We start from the raw sequence: 22,106 nt of genomic DNA on the forward strand, positions 1-22,106 counted from the left end.
GGAAAACACGATAAGAGTTAATTTGCATAACGCGATGCACGCTGTTGCGTTATTGGCCAGCGCGACTGTAGAAAATCGATCGAATTCCTTTTCGCGAAACCAGTCAGCGATCGAAGAAGTAGCAACTACTTCGGGCAAGCGATTAGTACATATGTATATTTGTATTCGTTTCAACTGTGCTATTTCAACACGGCAGATATTTGAAAACAGAGGGAAGATAAGCGAAGAAAAGCAAGCGAACGTGTTTGAACGATAAATAACGTTTTCAGGAAATTAGTATTACAGAGACGGTTATTCGGTACATCTGGTATAATGAAAAATCATCATTGCCCTGTTCTGCCCTACTTCCCTCACCGTGCCATTTCTTCCGTTTCTCTCTGTTCTTTACAACCGCGATGTTCGCCGTAACTTCAAAAACTATTCGACAATCGCAAACGCACAGAAATTTAATCTCTCGCGTTGAACGTTTAAATGAAATCACGTTGTTCCATTGTTAGTCAATTTCTCGCGTAAATCGCAATTCGTTAAAATTGCTAGGAAGAGAATTCTTTAAATTTAAATGGATCGAGGTATCGTGAAACGACGGTACCATCATCGAGCAGCCTTCTTCTCTATATCGCACGGAAAAGAACGTTAGCGTATCGTCGAAGCTCGAACGAAACGCGCGATTAAGAATAAGGGTTGGCGGCTGTGGCAAATTACCAGCACCGAGACGAGACTGGTTAATTAATTATGCATACCTTCTTTTCTTTTGCGACTTGCCGCTCGCATCTCTCGTTGTTCCATCCGTTAACTCACCCCATGACGCCTCCGCGTCCTGGAACAGAGCGGTGCGACGGGTAATTGGAAATCAATACTCGTATCCAACCCTCGAAACATTCTTGCCTTGACGAAAAAGTGATCGTGACCCCTCTTCAACCACGAAAGAAGCTGCCTCTTGCTCCGACCAGCTGAATCTCGCTTTACCTACGAGCCCTCATTATCACTTTTTGCAACCGCGATATTCGGTTTAGCCTGCTTCGCGCCATCCCCAACCGCGTTTCGCTTCCTCCTTCCGTTTTCTTCCGGGAAATATCAACGAGCTTTTAGAAAGATTCCAAGGAGATAGATGATACCGTATATAAGTAAGGAAATATAATCTTTTCTTATCGACTTGGTTCTTTAGAGGGGCTTTTGACGATTCGTTCGCCAAGGAGATAGGAAGCCATACGATTTCTTCCGAAAGGAATAAAAACTGTTGGAACTCTACATAAAAATGCAGGATTCATTTTTACCCTTCATGATGGAAGTTAACGTTTTCGTAGAAAGGTTACGTTCGATTTTTACGCGATTCGATTTCCTGGATGCGGCCAATATCGTTCGTTTAATGGCCGTTTTCCTTTCGGGGAGAAAGTTGAATCGGGCCACAGGAAACTTGACCCCTCGACGGTATCGCCGTGACGGGTTCCCTATTTCTTTACGATCCGTTCCGTTCTTATAGTGCCCGAAAAGAATTTACGCCGTAAAAAATTAATATGAATAAGTTCCACAGATTTTTAAAAGCTTGAGATCTTTATGGTCCATTACTTTGCCGCCTTTACGAGCCACCTACCCCCTTCACCGTCAATAATGTACCTTTATCGTTCCAGTTTAGGGGACCATTGTACCGTTTCTATACGAGGACCCTTTATCGTAATACCTTTTCAAAATTAACAATCACATTCGTAACGCGATCCACGTCAAGGGATATAAAATTTAAAAGACGATCTTTTTGAATTTTGAATGTAAAATTTCAGGCTTCGTTATTCGCTCAATGCTTTACGAACCATTTATCTTCTTCAACACGAACCGGGTACTTTTATCGTTCGAGTTTAATGGATCGTTTCGACAGTCTTTGTACGAAAACAATCTTGATCGTGATATCTTTCTAAAATTGTCTCGTAATCGTTAATCTAATTCGTAACTCGATTCGCGAGAAAAGAGTGCAAAATTTAGAAGATTATTTTTTTTTTTTAATTTGCAGCGTTCAATTATAAATTCCATTACCCGTTCGTAACGGAACGACGAAGCGCGTGATTTTGAAACGTGAGCGGTAAAAAGCCGTGGGTATTCGTCGATACATTCAGCGGAGGAGAAATTCGACGTGGTTCGAATGCACAGCGTGTCGCGTCGCGTCGCGACGTCCTCGATCGAAAGTCGATCCAACTGTCAGAGGCCGGCTTTCCTCTCGTTTAATAGAATGAAAATTATGGCTCGAGGAGTGTCGTCACGTCGCCACGAATCTCCTCTACCTAACGACGCTAGATTACGCAGCAATATGCGTGCACGAAGATACACTATCGCCGTGCATTATCGCCGATAGAAACCGCTCGACGCGTTAATCCGTACGTGAATCGCATTCACACCGTTTGCCATATTTGACGCGTATCAATTTGCGTCGTTGCATTGAATTACGAACGACGCAATTTCCGTGCATCATAAGAGGTACATCGACCGATTATCTCAATAATAATGTTAGCAAAATATTTGAAATTCCTAGCCTGTACACGTATTATTATCGCTTTTACAGCGCGAACGATTAAGAAACTTTTCTCGCTTTTTCTGATTTTTATAGTCGAGAAAAAAACTTACGGAGATTGAATGGAAAAGTTTCATGAATTATGGAATATTCCAAATAAATTCCATCCAACGTGTTAAACTAATTTACAGGAATCACACTTTCAATTAGATTATTAATGTGGCAGGAAACTGTTATCGATTATTCCATGGTAATTTATTCAGCGTCAAATAAATTTCATAGCTTTTCAAAGAGGAAAAGCAACATCCTCTTCGCTGCCGTGCTTTAAGCACTTATATACGTGTGAGTTTCGTATATTCGTGTGCGTTTTATCGTTACAGTGCTAGCACGACCACGGTTCTTCGATATTGTCCCTCATCGAATTATGCATATAAGCTTGAAACTTACCAACCTTCGCCGAACTCGCCGCTCGTTTAATTGCGTTCGAGGCAGCTTGGATTCCCAGTTATTTCATCGAATTACGTGGCGCTGTTCACGCAAACATAAGTTTCACGCGACGCATGCTGCCAGCTTTTCCCAAGCAAAATCCTGTCTTAACGATAATTGGATGGATAACGATGTTAAGTTACTTAGTGTTAATAACGTTTTTCTTTTCCGCGCGAACCAGAAGATACCATTAACAGGTAATTAGAAAATTGCTTTGTGGTTGAAGTTGAGAAGGTTTGTAGGGAAAAGGGTGGATGGTATAGACGCCGAGCTCAGATTGAATATATATTTCTTGTTAATCGAAAGTGAAACGACGTTAGAACTTTCTCACTCGCCGTGTTTAACCCCTTAATTCGCACGGATCTCTTCCTGATTTATCAACGAAGATATAGCATTAGTTTTACGTTAGTTATCAATTTTTATTGTTAGAATTGTTAATGGAAATGCGAGCCAACGAAAATGCAAATTATCGTTAAGAATTGGAGGAAAGATTTTTTTGTCACGACGAAGTTTAATCGAGCGAATGTACAATATATTCTTTACGAGATACGAATAATAAATTTCCTGGTAATTTTCACTTTAACAACGGGTCTCTTTAGTCGTTCGACTCGAAGACGAAGTTCAACGATTTAATAACGAAGCGCGAGGATACTGGCGCGAACTTTCATAGTACCCAGTGACGGAATTTGATGGCCGTCAGTTAGGTGGCTTCGTAATTAAAGTTATTAAAGACTGGAGGTACACACAGAAGCAGGGGTGTGCCATTGGCGCCGGTGGATTTGGAAAGGCGTAATGAGAAACGAGGTCGTCGAACGCGTTGCCCGACGACGAATTTAATTATCGGCGCGAAAATATTTTAATTCGCCTTTCCTGACCGTTACGATATATCGAAATTTTTCAGCCGTGGAAAGAGAATGGATTAAAAATCGTTGTGATTCTACAACGCCGTTTCACCATGCACACGCTCGTAATTAAGTTTAAAAGCGTGCTTCGGCTGATTACGCTGCCGATGCTTCGCATGTGATACACACACGACGACAAGCCAATTAATTATAGGTGTCGAAAAAGCGACTCATTTTTGTTGACATTGCCAGACCCTGTTTCTTCGTGTTACTATACGCTACCGATTGAGCACAAAAATTGGATATTCGCTTCTGGAATATTTCGCTATCGCCTTGAGAAAGTATCATTAATTGTACAGAGAAGAAAAAATTAACTTCTTGACAAATCGTCAAATCATTGGTCGTAGGTTATACAGACTTGTGTTTTATAATTTCACGATTTTACGTCGGATAGGGTAATCGGATACGACTTGTAATTTGTAGAATTTCGTTCTATGATAGTTTTACAGTATCGAAATTTGAATATCGAAAATTATCGAGTTAAATATACGAATGTCTAGCCAGTTATCGACACAAATAAAGACAGTGACAAAATCATGTCCGTAGGTCAGGTATTTCTTAAAAGCAAGGCGTGGCGAATTTTCATCCAGGAAAGTATTGTACGTTGTCCTTTTCTTCTCTCACCGTCGTTATTCACTGCCCTGGGAATTTTCTCGTCTACTCGGTTGCCTGGCAAATGGACTGGCAAATAGGCTTAAAAGCGAGCGACGCAGTGGGAACAAAGGGATCAACTTCGATATTTCCACCATTCTCAGCTCATCTGAAGATTCATATCGAGAAACATACTGACTCGCGAAAGTATTCGACGCTTACCAAACATTTTGCAATTTCATTGGCACCCTAACGAGACACGACTGAATCATGAAATTGAAAAATGTTTCGTGCAATACGCGTAATATATTTGTTTATAAAATGTGACGTCGATCGTTCGAATACCTCCACGTATCTTCGTTTTCAGCTTCTCTCTTGGTTGTTTAGCGAAAAAGCTGTTTGAAATTCAACAAATTGAATAAACCAGAAAGAGAATGGAAAGACTGGCGTTGGACGAAGAAGTTGCGGGTAGTCTCGAATTCAATTATGTTCTTGGTAATCCCAAGAGAAGGAAAGGAAACGTTACTATCTTCCTTCCGCCGCTAATTGACACTAATTCAATGAAAAAAAATTTCCTTTCGAAGGTTAACCATGCGACACTAAGGGCAGCTAAAAGGGGTGGATCGCTTGGGCGCTTGTTTTGTCCCTGCTCTATCGATCTTTCTTCGTATCGGCTTCCTGGTTGTAACGTTATTTGAATATCGTAGCTACAGGACAATTGTATTTGCTTCTCAAGGAAACCGAGAATCCTATTGCGTAAAACCGGTGAACTGTATTGGCTTTTACATAAATATAAGTAGCCAAGAAACCGCCAGAGGAATATTGCATCGTTGCGGAAATGCTGCGTCATTCTTTATACCAAGGAGGGAAAAGAAAGGCGAGGCAGGAAAGAAAAAAAAGGAAGTTCAATGAAAGTGATCAATATTTCTCACCCTATCAGCTCCCAAGGAAGACCTTCGCTGACTCTTCGTCTCTACTCGACGAGATTCTGTTCGCTTCACTGGCTCTGATATTTTGTTTCGCAATTTTTATGTATTTTTTTGTTATTTGCTGGTTGTGTATGTAATTTCACAACGTCATTCCTGCTATATATCTTTGCAATTTGTTCGTGAAAAAAAAACTTAAGTTGAACGAGGCAAACGTTTATTTTTCTTGTTCGGGATCGAATTAATTCGAGCCAGATATTATGTAACAAGTATTTCATCGCGTCGAAGCAGGGTTGCAAATAATTAAAGTTACCGTTATATGAATCTTCATTCGCTGGAAAGGCAATGGACTTGAGAAGGATACTTGCCTCGTTTACGCTCAGCCTCTTCCATTCTGTTTCCGTCTATTCAATTTTATTGGGATGCACATGACTTTTTCGATGATGTTATCTTTCATTCTGAACACGTCTTTGCCATCTCGTTGAAAAGCAAAAGTATTCATCAAAACCGTCGAATTATCCTATTAACATATACGCAGCATCGTATCTTAGTAAGTTATTTTATGATTAATTAAACGACAAGTATCTTTGTTCTAGATCAAATTGGACTGAAATTTTAGTTTCTATTATGCATAATGTTTGAAAAATAATTTCTCTGGCAAAGTAGAGAAGAATTTTCCAATGAATCGGCGAATAAAATGCATCGTGACTGAGGAAACAAGTAGAACAGATTAAGTCAGGATAAACTTTGTAATTTACATATGGAAGTAAGATTTATCTCACACAGGGTACACACACACATCGAGATATATTTACAATCGTTTATATTAGGTCATTTCCCTTGCTAACCATCGCAGTTACACATTCATTCTTTCATTTTCTTTCCTCGATTTTCCTTTTGAAATATCGAGTCTTATCTTGGTTCTGTGTTTCCATCGATGTGATTAAACACGTATGATCCATTGCTAGATACTGTACAAGGTACGATTAAATTTATATTAAACTCAACTTACACTTCGACTCACATAGTTTGGTTATTACGCTTATACGATTAATCGGTTCTATGATTCATACAGCGATGTATGTATCTTAATGTACATTTGCGCTGATTCTGATTTTACAAGTACAACATACTTTCGAGTAAATCGAGAAAAGCGACGAAGATGACATTGAGTGTTATACAATAGAGATTTATCGAGAATCACGTTCAGAATAAACCTTATAGATTCAGTGAGTCACTCTTTAATTTAAATCAGACGTAATAATCGCTTGCTCCTTCGCACACAATTTACATAGTCGTGACATTCGTTCAATACTCTATGAAGGTTACACGGTCGTCGATACGAACGGAAGTCGATACAATCTTTTAACGATTTTATCAAAGTTATTAAAAAGGAGTTGCATAACAAAACTAGTCTCTTTTAGGTCGCTAGGTAATTAAAAAATACCAAAGTTGGCGTATTTCGTATAAATATCTACGTTAGAGTAACTTCTGTTTGGTATAAAAATTATAAAAATACGCGTGAACCTATGAATTTTTGAAAGAAGTATCGTGATTTTTCTTAAAAAAAAAAAAAAAAAAAAAAAACGGACAAGAAAAAATGTGTTTTAGAAAAAGAACGGAAGAAATTTCAGACGTTTACCTTACACTTACTTTAATCAGACGCGAATTAAAATTTCATTCGAGTAAATACTTCGTCGAAAGTTATACTATACTTTTTGCACCTGACATTAAATGATACGAGAAATCTTGACGGTAAATAAATACTTATTCTCTAAGTTTGTTGCGATCTTTTGTTCGTCGCATACAACACTGACAGATAACAAGTGACAACGAATAGAATGGAAATATTCCAGACGACTATACATGTCTAAACATAGGTCGTTGAATGGAGCAACCTGACTTGTCCGATGCGAGAAGCACGTTTCAAACGAATCGATCGTTTGAAGAAATCTCGACTCGTCGCGTGTCTGCGGTTCTCCGCAAAAGCTCGCGTTTGTGAACCGACTCCGGTTCACGCCACGGAATTTCGAGCATCCGTGGCTCAGCTTCGCCGTGGTGCATTCACATTCCTTCTAGAAAATTCCGAGAGTCGGTCATGGCAGAAACGTGGCTAGAATCCGGACGGACCGCGAGAACTGGAAAATACCACGGGCTGTACTGTTTCCGCTACCAATCACGATTCACTGGACCGTGCGATCTGATCGTTCGCGCGTTCGACCGCGAATTAATTATACCCTGGGCCGCATTAGGATTAATCGTTTAATTGCCGTACCCGAAGCGATCGAGTTAGCCCTGGGCAAAATTATTCGCGCGAAAGGATCGCGTTTTGTCATGAATTGGTCACGTTTCGCTGCGGTACAAGTCGTTGTCGCAGTGCGAAAATTGAAGGCCGGAAGTGATAATTAAATTGCGGTCGAGTTAGAGCAAGTTCTCCTCGAATTTCTGACCTGCATTCGGGTACACCGTTTGTCACGGAATTTTTCTTATCGTTACCGAACCTGTTCTAGTTTATCGACGATTCACAAATGACGAGATATTCCGTCGTTTGTGTATTTGGAATAAGTAGAAACGAGTGCTGCGATTGCAAAGTTAAATCGATATCTATTAATCGAGTGTATTAGAAGGAAAATTTGTATTCGATAACAAGGCAACTTGGTATCGAAGATCTTTATACAATTTGCCTCCTTATTTTTCCATTTCTTTATGAAAGATATAGAAACACTCGTACGAAGAGAGATTTATCTACCGTCAATGTTACGAACGAGGATCTTTACTGCCACATAGAATATTTATTTCTGTTTGGTCGGTGGCATCGTAAAATTCGTTCTCGTATCATCGACGAGCCAGTATTCCCGATATGGAGCGTGTTTTCTCGGCTGTCGAATAGACTGTATCCGGCTCTGAAGGGTACTTTGTCATACAAAGTAGCTGCGGTTTACTCGTGACCTATAAAAATCGCTGGGAAGAGGAAGAAAGAAAGAGCGGACACGTTCTCGCGCCCGCAAATCCTCAGCTTCTTACGTAAAGCTCGCATTCGAAAATTCAGGTGAAATTCCTCTCCGCCTGCCTCTCGAAGGAAATTCTCATTTGCATTGGCACAGCCCGCTGAGAATACCACAGCGAGGAACCATCATGCCGAAAACAAATAACGCTCTCGTCGGTTTACCAACTACCCACACCATGGGATAAATAATTTCGAACGCGACAACTTCTTCAATTAGTTGCAGAAGCCGTCTTATCTCTCGCTCGACGATCCGTGCTGCAATTGTTTCGCTTAATAGTTTCCGTGAATGCATCCTCCAATTTGGGTTAATTATTCGTGCAAAAAGAGCCACTTATTGTTTCACACGACTCTATTGTTCCTCTTAAACGCAAATACTTTTGGTAAAACCTTCTGTGTGTATAGATATACATGTTGTTCTATATCCACAAATAGGTCGGAGACGTAGAATAAAATTTAATCGTTGGAACTTTCGTTTCCTAGAATCTTCGTTGTGATTTCTGAAACTTTAGAAGATTGTCAATTTCATACGACTAAAAAAATTTGACAGCGTGGAAATGCTTCATTGGAAAGTTAGCTAAAGTTCTCTCTGTTGCAGCTCAAGTTCGAAGAGAATATCGAAACAATCGTAGCGAAAATTAATTAAATTCCACGATTATTCAACGCTTTAAACTCAAGCAACTATTGCGTATAAATCGTTTGACTTGTTCAAGGTTGCCAATTAATATCAGAGGCAACCTTGTGACACATTTCTTCGTTCGCGTCAGTCAGGTGCTGTTCTCTCGATGTAACCTTGTTCCAAGTTTTATCAGGAACTCGCTTCTTGACGGATGTTCATCGAAGATCGATCGTTCGTCGTGAGAACGTAGCTGTTGTTTTGTAATTCATTAAAACAGTTGTGGATTGATAGCTTCACTCGGCCATTTGCCATCGAGCTTGTACACACTGACACGGATGGAACGAATTCCACGCAGCAAGGTATCTGTTATTCACAGATCGTTACTTCCGTCATTCAAGTGGCACTCGATGCACCGTTACGAACGCTCAAGCTTCCTTGAAATTTGTTTTCCATCGATTTACTCGAAGAAAAAGCAACTTTTAAAAGGGACCGATAACGAGGCGAACACATTGTTTCACGGTAAACGTAGTAGAAATAGAACATGGCGTAATGTACTCTTGAAATATTCTTAGCGGATTTTTACGCAAATTCATGTTCCTATGGGCGCGACTATTTACAAAAATTTGTTTCATCCATCAAATATTATATGGTAATAGAAGATGTTCCATTTAAGGTCACAGGTAGTTCCATTTAAGCTCGGACGAACGTTCTATCGATAGAAGCTTCGATGTTCTAATAAAGATAAATGAAGGGGAAAGATCGCTGCTAAGTGGAAGTTAGGAACGTGCAGCGCACAATGTTACAACAACATGATCTCGTTACACCAGTAAATCTGACGAGTTTAACAGATCAACGTCACGGTTGATCATTGAATACGCAATGAGTACGATAATTACCGCGTGTACAACTATCTCGCGACCATGCAATTTTCGACTAAACGGTGACGATAGATTTCTGTGAATTGTTCGATCGTTTAAACATTGTTTCAACGCTGTTTCGACATTAACATTAGCTCAACGTTACTTCGACGTTCTGTCGTCGTCTCTGTTTTATTTCTTGCATCTATCTCGTAGAATGAATTCGATCGAGCGTGGATAAAGTTCGATATATCGTAATAGGCATTATCGTGAACCGATAGCAGGTAAAATTCGATTTTCAATTTCCCTTAATTTTCCAATTTGTTTGCACGGCCACGAAGCCGTCATCGATCCATTCACTCGTCGTTCAAATGCGTGCGATCGAGAATTGCAAGGTCGTCGTTGGAAAATTGTTGGAATACCTGGTTGTCGAGTAATAATTGCGCGAAAATTCGCGCCAAAAGATCGTCAACGAGCAGAAATTAAAGGGTAGGTCGTCGAACGAAGTCGAATAGGGCGGTTAACGACCCATTAGCGAGTCTTGAGTGCATTTCGCGTTAATTAGTTTCTGAACTGAGAAAACGCTGACAAGGAAAGTACGATCGAGTTGCTAACGCTTGACGCGTTTTTAGAAAACAGCTACATACTTTCATGGGGAAACGAATGGTCAAAGAAACGAGTCGTGTTGAGTGAACTCGAGATTGCGATACGTTTATGAAAAATTTGACGACAGAAATTGAACATTATATGTGAAAATATAGATAACAAATTTGTGAAAAGCGATCGTCCATGATTTACATCGCTGTTTATCATGGCGCGACCTGTAATTTAAAGTAGATCTTTGTTCGAGGCAGACACTAGCGTTATCGCGCAGTAAAATCGATTTTCATGAGGAATTTTGGTAAAAACGCGACAGGAACGTACCAGCTCGACCGTTAGAGTTCGAAAGTAACGTAATATCCGTTGTTTAAAGATTCTGGTTTTCATGGCTCGGTGGCCGTGTTAACGTCATTCCATTTAGAAACTTCCGATGGAACGGAATAACAAGTGGCAAGCAAATTCACGCGAGTGATAACCGGAAGACGAGTCTGATTACCGTAATCAGCATATGTATGTATGATCCGAATCTCATTTACTCGATAATCGAGTTTCGAAAAAAAAGTCAATAACACTGGATTAATCAAGCGAATCGTTGACATTTTTGTCGTTGTATCTGTGTAACGTTCCTCCTCTCCGTTCTGATTTCAACTTAGTCGTCGAATCGATTTTCCAAAGCGGAGAATTCGCTTTTATACGCTCGACAAACTTCGGTTCAAATTTTCTGTTGAATAACTTGGATCTCGAATTTTACGCCAAACAGAGACTTTGGGATCCATGGGATCTGTATGTATTTTCGCATGTAGCTTCTGCTATATCGTTTCCCTCGTTTCACAAGTTAGCGACAGTCCGTACAGTTTGCTGAACACTCGAGCACACGAAGCGGTCACACGATCTGCTTGCGTAACATAGCCACGACTTCGTATCATTCCGGTTTCGCTATGTCAACCATTGTTACGAGAAAACCGTAAGCAGATTGGAGTACGCTATTTCCATAGGTTTATCATCGACGATTCGATTTTACGTTCGATCAAATAAATCGACTTCGATTAAAATAAATCGAAGGAAACTCAGAGTCGCTCTGAATAGAATCAAAACGAAGATTGTGGTACGATCGAAGTGGTTACAAATCAATGAAACGGTAATTTGATTCTGAAAGTTTTTCTTTCGAAAGAGAAAAAGAAACATTGTTTTCTGTTCGAATCTTCTCTCGCGTTCCTCGTTTGCAATTATCTTCCGACGGAATTTCAGCCAATCGTTGATCAAAGAAGCGAAAACGCGCGGTGAACCGTATGCGAAACAGTGTAGGTGGCGAATTAATCGTCGACGAACCGTATCCATTTTCTCGTCTTCCCATTCGTTGCTCCTTGAACCGTACGAATCGAGACGCGCCACGTGTTTTCCGAATGCGAACGTCGAAGTAAATACGAACCAAAAAGAACCACGTGATCTCTTTTCTCTTTATCGTGCCCTCTTTTCGTATCCCTGGAGAATTCTCGGTTAATTTCTCAGAGTTTCCTAAAGTACGTAGCTTGGAGCCGAAAACGTGATCGAAAAGGAAGATAAATGAAAAAAGTTTAACAGGACAAAAGTGAAAAATTCAAACTTATTTATTTGCTTAAGGACTGCTACGAATCGTGAGGGAGAATAATTATTTAAAAATCTACAGTCGCGTGCGCGTTCTTCGCTTTTGATCTACGTGACTTTTGAATTTTATGGACCTTCAAATTCTCAAATAACGAAATATAGATCAAAGGGTGAAAAGGAGACATACGGATTTCACGATAAGCATCGTATCTCGAAAATCTTCTCGAATCCATCTTGTCGACTCGCATACGAGCATTTATTACTTTTCCGGAAATTTACGAGGCAATTTTATATCGATGAGATATTTAATCGGAAGCGGTGATGATTCTTTATGATTGATTCACGCGAGAGCAACGGTTCTCTGATCTGGACCAAGTCCTTGATTTCTTAGAAATCGCGTAAGAATATTCCGGAAACGTTTTCCGCACGCTTGCTGTTAATCAACGTCGAGAACCTTGGAATATTCCGTTTGACTTCCTTAATTTTTCTTACGACTTTCCTATTTCTGTAGAAAAATTTTGGTCCATAAATAAAGATATTATCATCGGCCGATATTATCGTGTCATTTCCTTTTGCGTTTCGATTTTACTTGCTAGGAATCAACCGCGTCTTCATTAACCGATGTTCTGATAATCAACGTTCCCCTACATAGAATCGCTTCGAATCCATTGTTTGTTTCAAAATCTCGAATAAGAGGATCGCGGTGAATGAGCATCCTTGTATTCCCGTTACGACCGTCCTCGAGTCTCCGTGAAAGCAATGGTGATCGTAACATCGCGTTTCATTGGTAATGCCATGGCGTTAAATCCGACGCGTAAAGCTGGAGGATTTTAATTATCGTCGAGAAGGCGAGGATCGTCAACGCCTACGTTCATCTGCCATTCTACAATTTCTGCATTTGAACGCCAACGAATTTCAATCTCGCTGTAAGTATCACAGTGTACGATAAAACAATTCCAAAAAAAAAAAAGAATGACATCCACTCGACCTTCTCTATTTTTAAAGACTAATTAAACGATTTAAAAGCATCGGCGTTAATACATCCTTAATGCGAAAAGTTTACGACAGAAGGAGCGCGATAATGAGAATAAATAAAAGAAAACTATTCTTTCGCGTTTTCTGACTATTAGCGTTCAGCGTGAACGAGACTTTGTTTTAATCTGGAGTACCGTTCGACTAGCAAATTACGGTCGTTTTCCGTCTCGCTTTTAACCGTATAAAAGCATCGCGATTAAACGTTCCGCCCTCGTAGTATACCGTGTAACGCCGGACATTAAAATTTAAATGTGATTGCAGTTTCGTTTAACGATATTAAATAGGAATTCCGCGGGCCAGCCACCGCTTAACGACCGTAACGACCGACCGGCACCAAAGTTACGCCTCCTTTCGCGTTATTTTAGCGTTCGTAACGTGATAGCGCCGCGACGGAAGCGAACCCATTGGCCGTACTTCTCTTCTCTCTGGTAAGAGGGTTCCTTGTAATGTAATTACCCGTGACCGCCGCATACCTTCGATAGCTTCGGTGCACGTCATCTCAACGACATGATTCTGGAAAACGCACACTGCCTGCAAATGGTATAACACGGCACGACACTTGTACGTTCAAGTTTTTTAAGTCTGTTTATCCGTTGTTCCAATCTATGAATTTTTCTCTCGTTCTCGGTTTTCCGTGACTCAGCCAAGAGACTTTGAAGATTTCAAGAAAATTTTTCTACACGAGGGTCGATTCTTTCGCAAATTTCTCTTTTCTCGAGTTCGAGGAACGCGTTAAGAGTAGACAAACACAATTGGATAGCCACGAACTGAAACTTTAACGATCCTTCGATTTTTCTAATCTGATTTTTCTCTATTTTGATAGGTAAAATGACTGTTCGCGTCTCCGATTCACGATGTAAACTTCTCCACCGTCTGTTTCTAATTTCACGAGTAGAATACGTTTAATTATTACAATATATCGCAAATTCGTACAAGTTTTATACAATTTTGCGATAAAAACTGCATGCGTCAAAACGATTATTTTGTTTGTCGACGTCGACAAATTTAACGAAAGCATCATTTTTTTACAATGGTTCTTATTTTTCAAAACTTCCACGCAGTTTCGAGTGATGTACTCGTGTTCCATAGAAAGCATTTGTTTGTTCGTAGCGAAAGAAATTCCACTTGTCTTACGATGATCGACTTCGTCGTTTAAATTTCAGAAGCAGGGTAAACTCTTTCAGTCGGTGTGCTTAAGTTTCACAAGAAGTTTCTTCGCCCTTCGTTTTGGAGATCCAAAAAGAGACACCGCTCGCGTACACATGACTATAAATTTAGACGCCCGAGTACTTCCAAAGTGGCGCGATATTGCTCGCGAACCGAAGTAGCGGTATTTTCCAATCGGATGTCTCCAAAGGACGAACATCTAGAATTCTCTGGAAGAAACAACCTCCGCTATGGTGCATCGTGTCGCGAAATCGTTGAAAATTACAAGCATCTCTTTACATTCTTTAAAGGAATTCTTCTAAATATTTACAGCATTTAGTTCTCTTTTTCACATTATTATTTTTTTCTATCTTCGGTAAACTATTCACCCTGCCTTAGTTTATAACAGCGTAACACAATCACTTTAGAATAAATGAAATTTCTCGTTATTAAAATCCTTTCGCGCGATAATTTACCAGATCGTAATTAGGCTGCGAATATTCATGGAAATTTAAGATTTTACAGATAGAGTTCAAAGAACGAATTTCGAATAAAGATTCGTATCTCTACGCGTCTAAATTTCCACCCGTAAACATCTATATTCTACTGATAAATATCGTTCGTTCGTTCGAAATTCATTCGTTCGTGAGAACCCAGGAAATACGTTCGTGATGATACAGTTACGCGTTTCATCTGGAAATCTGTCGAACGACGGTGATACTTGGCGTGGAGAAGTTATAAAAATCAACAGCGGGTAACACGTTCCCTTGAAAAATCGTGTAATACGTGTCGTGTACTGCTTTAGAGGGCTATTAGAAACATTATCGAGCTGATATACGAAGGTATTATCGGGCTTATCGAGCAAGTTATGAGATCAGGATACGGTATTACCACGCCTCGTGTGGAAGGAACCCTGTCGAAGCCACGGCGGCAATAATAAATAAACAGCGTGAAAGAAATGGCAAACTGCGGACATACGTTCGTCCGAGGATACTCTCGAAGGATACTAAAGCGAATTCTTCGTGAAAGCGTTTCGTTGTTTTTCTCGCCGTTCATCTGTACCTAATTTCTAACCCCTGCGACATTAGGCTCGTTATTTTACGACTGACCATTTTGTCATTCGAATACGGTCAGGTAATTCGTAAAGAGCTATCTGTTTTACACGGCAGAAATGATAAAACGAAACACGGATGGTAAAATTGGCAGAAAGCGTAGCATTTCGCAGAAAATCACCGTGGCTCGCTTGTGATTTATGGGTCGTTCTCGACAGACAAAGAAACACCGTTGACGTGTCGGTTTCCAGTGGCAGCTCGTGAAAATAAAAGGCTACAGAGAATTGTACGATAGGACGATATTTACATTTGTACGAGATGTCGTGAAATAAATTTTTCGGTACGATGAAATTTTCCTCTTTAATTGCCCGATTCGCACTTTTGCTCATACGCGATTAACGTTGATTCATCGGCGACCTTCTCATCCCATTTTCCGAACCGTCGTTCGTTCTCTGCGTAGGACACGTACACCTAATCGTTCATCTCTCGCGAAACTTCACAGAGCGTCATATCGAATGTTCCGTGTCTTAATGATAAAAGAAAAAAGAAACGTGGAATAATTGGATTATTTTCTTAAGGAAGTATAGCACCCCGAGACGTCTAAAAACACAAAGTTTAGCGATTTTTCGCATAAATAGTTATGGAATGAGAGACTCAGATTTTTTTAGGAATAATATCGATTATAAAAATATGAATATTCCGCTTTTTTTTTTAAATCGTTAGGCTCGCGAAACAGATCCTTCTTTTTAATTCTATCACAAGGACAAACTGTGCGACGTCGGACAAACAGAAGTTAGCTAATCTCTCAAAGATTTCGCGTAATGATTTAAGCAGGGAACTTCATCTCGTTATGGACGGCGGATTCTAATTGTTACAGATAGGTATTCAACTACTGTAATCCGTTAAGCGCGGCTGTATTTACCTGGATTCTGCAACCTGAATTACCGTTTTGCGTTTGCCTGTTGTTTGCTGTACGCTGGAAATTCCGATGATCGCACGGCAATATTCAGAGGGAGTTGGTAAAATGAGATTATCTTCCGCGGCGTATTGTAACGGATCGTGTCAAATATTTAGATTTTACTTTGGCGGAAATTAAGATATTTGGTAATTGATCGAGTTAACCAACGGTGTTTAACGAATACCCCGTATAGTTAACCGCTCGATCAATTCCTAGTTCGTTCATATTCCTATCGCAAAATCGATAGGTTTTTAAGCAAATCTTTGAAAATTCCCAGCTCGTGTTTCGAGCGCTTCCGATATTTAACTTACGCTCTCGAAGATCCTCGCAGTCTCGTGCCCGCTTATATCGTCAAATAAAGACCATCCGTAGTGTAAAGTTTCCAATGTTGACTGCAAGAAATTACTATCAGTTGGCGAACCCATGAGAATCGACTACACGCTTTTCAACAAGTTCGCCCCGGTATATCGTTTAACCTGTTCGTATCGACGATCCGATAATCAACGTTTGTTTGACATTTAATTAAGAAACGGAAATTTCTCACCGCTAGATCGCAATCTCGTTCATCCAACTGTTCTCGCTGAACGAGAACGCCGCGATGTTCTCGTTCGTTCTCGCAATTTCGAGTAAGTATTTTTACAACGACGTTTACGTTGCTCCTGTTCATTTTTTAAATGCATCCCCGCTGGGACTATCTACGAGTAGGTCACATAATGATCCGCACTCGTGCTCGTTTCTCGGCTTTTACGAGCACGTGTGTAGACTGAAATTAACGAGCTAAAGCGAACTGTGCTCGCATGTGATACGTTGAAGCTTGTTTCACAACTGGCCCCGTTCGAAACTGTGTGTGTATCTTCGATATGGTTGTTGTAGCTACTGTGCTTTCTAAACAGAATGAGTTTCGTTGTTAACTTGATCAGATCTTATACTCGAGCTGGTTTCGACGACCAATCGATTCTCTTTTGATAGTTGAACTGTGATAGCACTTTGGTAATTTATCGTTAATTTAAGTGGGAAGATGACGATAATTGGAATAAAGTAAAATTCGATATTCGCTGTAAAGTTTTAAAAAATTGTAAAATTTCCGAATCGCAAGAAGCGACGAATCGATTCTGTTTCGTCGAGTATACTGGAAATTAGAATACATTGAAATTCAAATTTCAGTGAGATTTTATGAATCTGCCAGTCGGCGAAATTTAGTTTTTCTTGGCTAAAATTTCATCCCTCGCGAGGCAGATACATTCGGAAGAAGAATAACTTGAAGTTCAAAAGCATCGTACTTTTAAATTTGCGAAACAGAATAATCGTGTGCCATAGAACGACGCGTAGTAATGAAAACCTCCTCGCAGTTCAAAAGATATGCTGATTGAAAGCCAAACGTAGAACAATCAGCGCGACTATTCGCTACTTATATCGCTAGTTTATTGAAGACCAACGTTCCTTAAACACGATTCCATCCTTTCATTGCCATCTCGATTCTTCAACGTGTTACTTGCGAAGGCAGCTTTTGATCTTTATGATCAGCTCTCGAAACTTTATACATTCACGCGTTAACTTTTACTTTACTTTACACAACTTGATAAGTAGAGAAAATTGATAGCAACTGACAATTTTCTTCCTCTTCCCGTCTTTTTTTTCCTTTTTTTTTTTTTTTTATACGGCAATTGACGATCATAACGTCGATTCATTTGTTGCTCGACTTCATCGAACATTTTTCAAATTACTATCGAGTTATAGTGTCGTTAAAATACACATTTTTGTCTCGAAGGTTCGATCAAGCCAAGCAAGAATCGTGATCCACGAACACAGTGTCCATCATCGGATGATGAAACGATGTTCTCTTCGTACTCTTCTGATCGTGCGCGTATACAAGAATTTTTCAAACTCGAACTACAACGACAGTTTTTTTTCTTTTTAGTTTTAAGACTAATGAAAGCGGTAAATTCCCATAACTACGCAACACGCTGTCAAACGTTCGCTATTAGTCTCCGTCCACGATGTATTTTTCAATTTGAACGTTCTGAAAAACCGTTTAACTTTCTAAATGATCGACACGTTGTTTTCACAAAGTAAACTAATCCGAAATACAGCGGTAAATCACGAAAATACGCTACGATTTCTCGCGATAGTCCTTGGAACAATTTGATCCCGATCTTCGCCACGATTTCTCTTCCACACAATGTGCGCCTTGTCACGAGTAAGAAAAGAGGGTGAATAAAAATCGAAATAATGGAACGAGGCATCGAGGAAGCAAGAAAATACGAAAGAAAGCTGTTCCAACCGCGAGTCTCCAGGGCAACTTGTCGTTCTCTTCTTCGAGGCATGCTGTATCGATCTTCCTCAGCCATAGATCGAATTGACTCGTTCGTAAAGACGTTGCAGCACTATCGTCGTGCTCCTTACAAGGCAGAAACGTGTCGCTGAAATACTCTGTCTTTGGCACGGAAACCATTCGCTTTTTCCTTTCGTTGAACCATCGACGTTAATCGATAAATACATCGATCCACCGACTATAGTATATTTATATAATATGTACAAATTTGACTTGCTTTTCTTCTTATTTAATTTATTTACCAATGGAATTTCATTAAATTTTATATGATCTCTCAAGCATTCTGTACAGAAATAAGACTCGCCTCTTCAACAGCGATTTTATCAAAGGGATTCTGTTCTTTGATAGCGCTTCTGTTCCTGCGCTTGGCAAACTCATCGACGATTCGTTTATTTTCTCGGTTGTTGTGCGTGCGTGTAGAGTTAACTAAACGGAATGACCACGCTCTTGACCCGTTCACCAAGAGGAGTAATGGCGGCACGTGCGTCACGGGTCAAGCAATGCTCGGCCTCCTTCCTCGGCCGATTTCCAGCGATGTTCCAGCCTTTTTGCGAGTAATGTTCGAAACCAGCTACTACAACCAAGGAATCGAAGGAGACAACTGGACAGAAATGGGCGTTTACATTCGATTGACACACGAACGTGAGTTTGGAGCAAATCCTTCGGTACCAGAATCACGAGGGAAAGTAGCAAAAATTCGATGAACGATCTTATCGAGTCGCCGTTTCGACGATTCTAACGTTATCTGAAAATTCGTTCCACGACATCGATCTTTTTCGCTCCTTGAAATCAGTTCTCTTCTTGCACGATGATCCTAGGCTCATCTGGTCACCGTGACGAGGAAAAGAAAAAAAATAAGAGGCCGTCGTTAGCCCGTCGTTCGCATTTCGTTGAATCGTTATCTTCGTTTTCTTCGTTTATTCTTTACACCTGCGTCAATAATGTCAATTGTGTCCCATTTCTCATCGCGTCTTTCTCTCTCTGCGTTTGATCTTTCGGCTCGTTGCCTATGGTAATATTCGATCGTGACGTCATGGTCACCGTCGTCGTGGAAGTTTTGCTAATCAGTAATCCTCTCTCGGCGTCTTCGTCTTCCAGTTCCATCCTCGATTGACCGGATGTAGCTTGTCGATTCGACTGAAGCCTTTCAGCGTTCGCCTTGTTCCTCCGTGGAAATACACTGTTCTCGATATGCAACGTGGCATTCACGTCCTTTCCAGCGGCGCAAGTGCACGCTTTTAAGAAACTTTTCTTGAAATTGTCGCTGAGGAAAGCGTATAAGATAGGATTCATCGCGCTGTTGCTATAACTGAGGAAGCCAGCCAGTAAGAAACTGGTAATCGTGATCTTGCTCTGACACTGTTTGGGTGGAGTGTAGATCAACGCCACTTGCATCAGCCAGTAGGGCAGCCAACACAAAACGTACACCGTGATCACTGTCAGTACTAACTTGGTCACTTTACGATGCGATCGTTTCTTCTCCTTGGACTTGTTCTTGGGTCCGACCGTTTGAAGCTTCCTGATTACGAGGAAATAAAAGATCAGAATGAGAATCAGTGGAATGGCGAAGCCTAGGATGAACGTGTATAAAGTAAAGGTAGTGTGGCCTCCGCGATCGTTTGGCCAGTAGATGTTACAGTTGATTCCTTTCTCAGACTCCATCGCGTTGGCGTACAGAAATATAGGGATCATAAAGAGAGCGCTCGTGGCCCAGGCTGTTAGAGAGACCACTTTGGAGATGAATGGCGTACGAATCTTTGGCGAAGATATCGGATGACACACGGCGATGTAACGATCGGCGCTCATGATGAAAAGGAAGATGCTGCTGGTAAACTGATTGATGCTGGTTGTAGTCATATACGCTTTGCACATGATCTTCCCGAAGATCCAGCTACGTAGGCTCATCGTGGTCACCAGGAAAGGTATTCCTATCAAGAAACACTCGTCTGCTATAGCCAGGTTTACGATGTACATGTTGGTCACTGTTTGCATCTTCGAGAACCGTAACACCACGTAAATCACCAGAGTATTTCCGAGAAGACCAACGATGCAGACGATAGAGTAGAGAATCTGATTGACCAGCGAGACGATCGGCAGATCAGCCTCGCAATTCTGAATCATCGACTCCTCCTGATTCATTTTGCGAGCGTAGTCGATCATGCTCGGCGTAGTCTCGTAGCTTATTATCGTGGCGTTCATTTTGCTCCAGCCGTCTTAGATTCAGCCGTCCAACGAACGATCCTCGTCCCCTTCGTAAATTTACTTTTTTCTCGAACGATCTTCTCCCGGAGATTATTCACACGATGGCTTTCGATCGATGGTTCAAGAGATCTCTAACTGCGATCACTCGGCACGAAGAAAGATTACCGAGACAGTCTTTATTTTCTCTTTTTCACGAGATTTGTTCGTCTTTAGGGGAGATACGAATGTATGAATCGCCTTTTAGGAATTAAACGTGTGTTCGTCGTATTCTGTCGAGGATCAGAGGGTAGACGAAGGATCGTTGCGCCGACGACGACGATACGAGAGATGGATCCGACGTCATTCCGTCAGCCGTGAAACGATCGCGCTTCCGGACACCCGATCACTCGGAAGTCAACGCTCAACGCTCGCCTTCTCCCGTTTCCTCCCGAGCACGAGGGTCTGAAACAAAAGAAAGCATCGTTTTTCAAATTTGATTTCACGATGTTCAGGCGTAAATTAACGCCTCTTCGGATGAATCCGATATTTTTCCTTTATATACAGATTAAATTTAAATTTGTCTTTAAGCGGTTTCGATAAGGACAGCGAGTGAGCTAAGCTATTGAAAACTTTCTGATCGAATTTTGCGTCCTGAGAATTTTTTTAGATCTACAGTACAAAGATTTCGTTGGCAAGGGTTCGACGAGCAGTTTCAACCCCATTATTGGCAACAATAGATTCAATTTGTGTGGTGTATAGCACCGGTTGCTTTCATCAAATGAATCGATGGAGGGTGTGTCTTAAAGAGAAGGTGATAAAGAAGTTTGAACCATCTGAAATTCTTATTGCTTTATAAAACACGAGTTTGATCTTACGATTATAAGTTCTAAGTATTATCAATAGCCATATCTGACAAAATAAGTATAGTCTCTTGTTGATAAGTATAACCTCTTGTTCATAAATGAGTATAATTTTTTATTTCAGTTGCGAAATTACAGTTAAATTATCGTTGCAGTTGAATTAATCTTCGATAGCCCGCGATATCAAATTCTTCGTATTTCATCAATTAAATATGCAATATTATGCATGCTTGCAAACATTAATCGTTTGAATGTGCTACATAATTAATAATCGATAATTAATTAAACATACATCTAAATGTAAATATGCATGAATTTGTAAATAATTATCACTTTTTGTTGCCCTATATTATATATATATATATAACGATCGTTTTACGGTCAAAGCTTCGAAAGCATTCGCAACACGTTTATTATACAATTGGCACGAAAGGTTAAATTAAACAAATGAGTAAACTGGAACACCCAAAACACCG

At 40.4% G+C, this 22,106-nt stretch overlaps 1 protein-coding gene and 1 long non-coding RNA gene across 4 annotated transcripts in view; one reads left to right on the forward strand and one right to left on the reverse strand.

Annotated features, from left to right (window-relative positions):
* LOC126916048 (uncharacterized) overlaps nt 1–22,106 on the forward strand; it is a 121,377-nt gene that overhangs the window by 35,378 nt on the left and 63,893 nt on the right. The window lies entirely within an intron of this gene.
* The window catches only part of LOC126915997 (somatostatin receptor type 2-like), a 69,765-nt gene continuing 66,338 nt past the window's right edge, over nt 18,680–22,106 (reverse strand). Inside the window, exon 2 of the mRNA XM_050721325.1 lies at nt 18,680–21,232. Coding sequence (XP_050577282.1) covers nt 19,514–20,788 — 1,275 coding nt within the window. The 5' untranslated portion in view covers nt 20,789–21,232 and the 3' untranslated portion in view covers nt 18,680–19,513. The remainder of the gene's footprint in view (nt 21,233–22,106) is intronic.

Source organism: Bombus affinis, chromosome 5, assembly GCF_024516045.1.
Source record: "Bombus affinis isolate iyBomAffi1 chromosome 5, iyBomAffi1.2, whole genome shotgun sequence".
Classification (NCBI taxonomy): Eukaryota; Metazoa; Arthropoda; class Insecta; order Hymenoptera; family Apidae; genus Bombus; species Bombus affinis.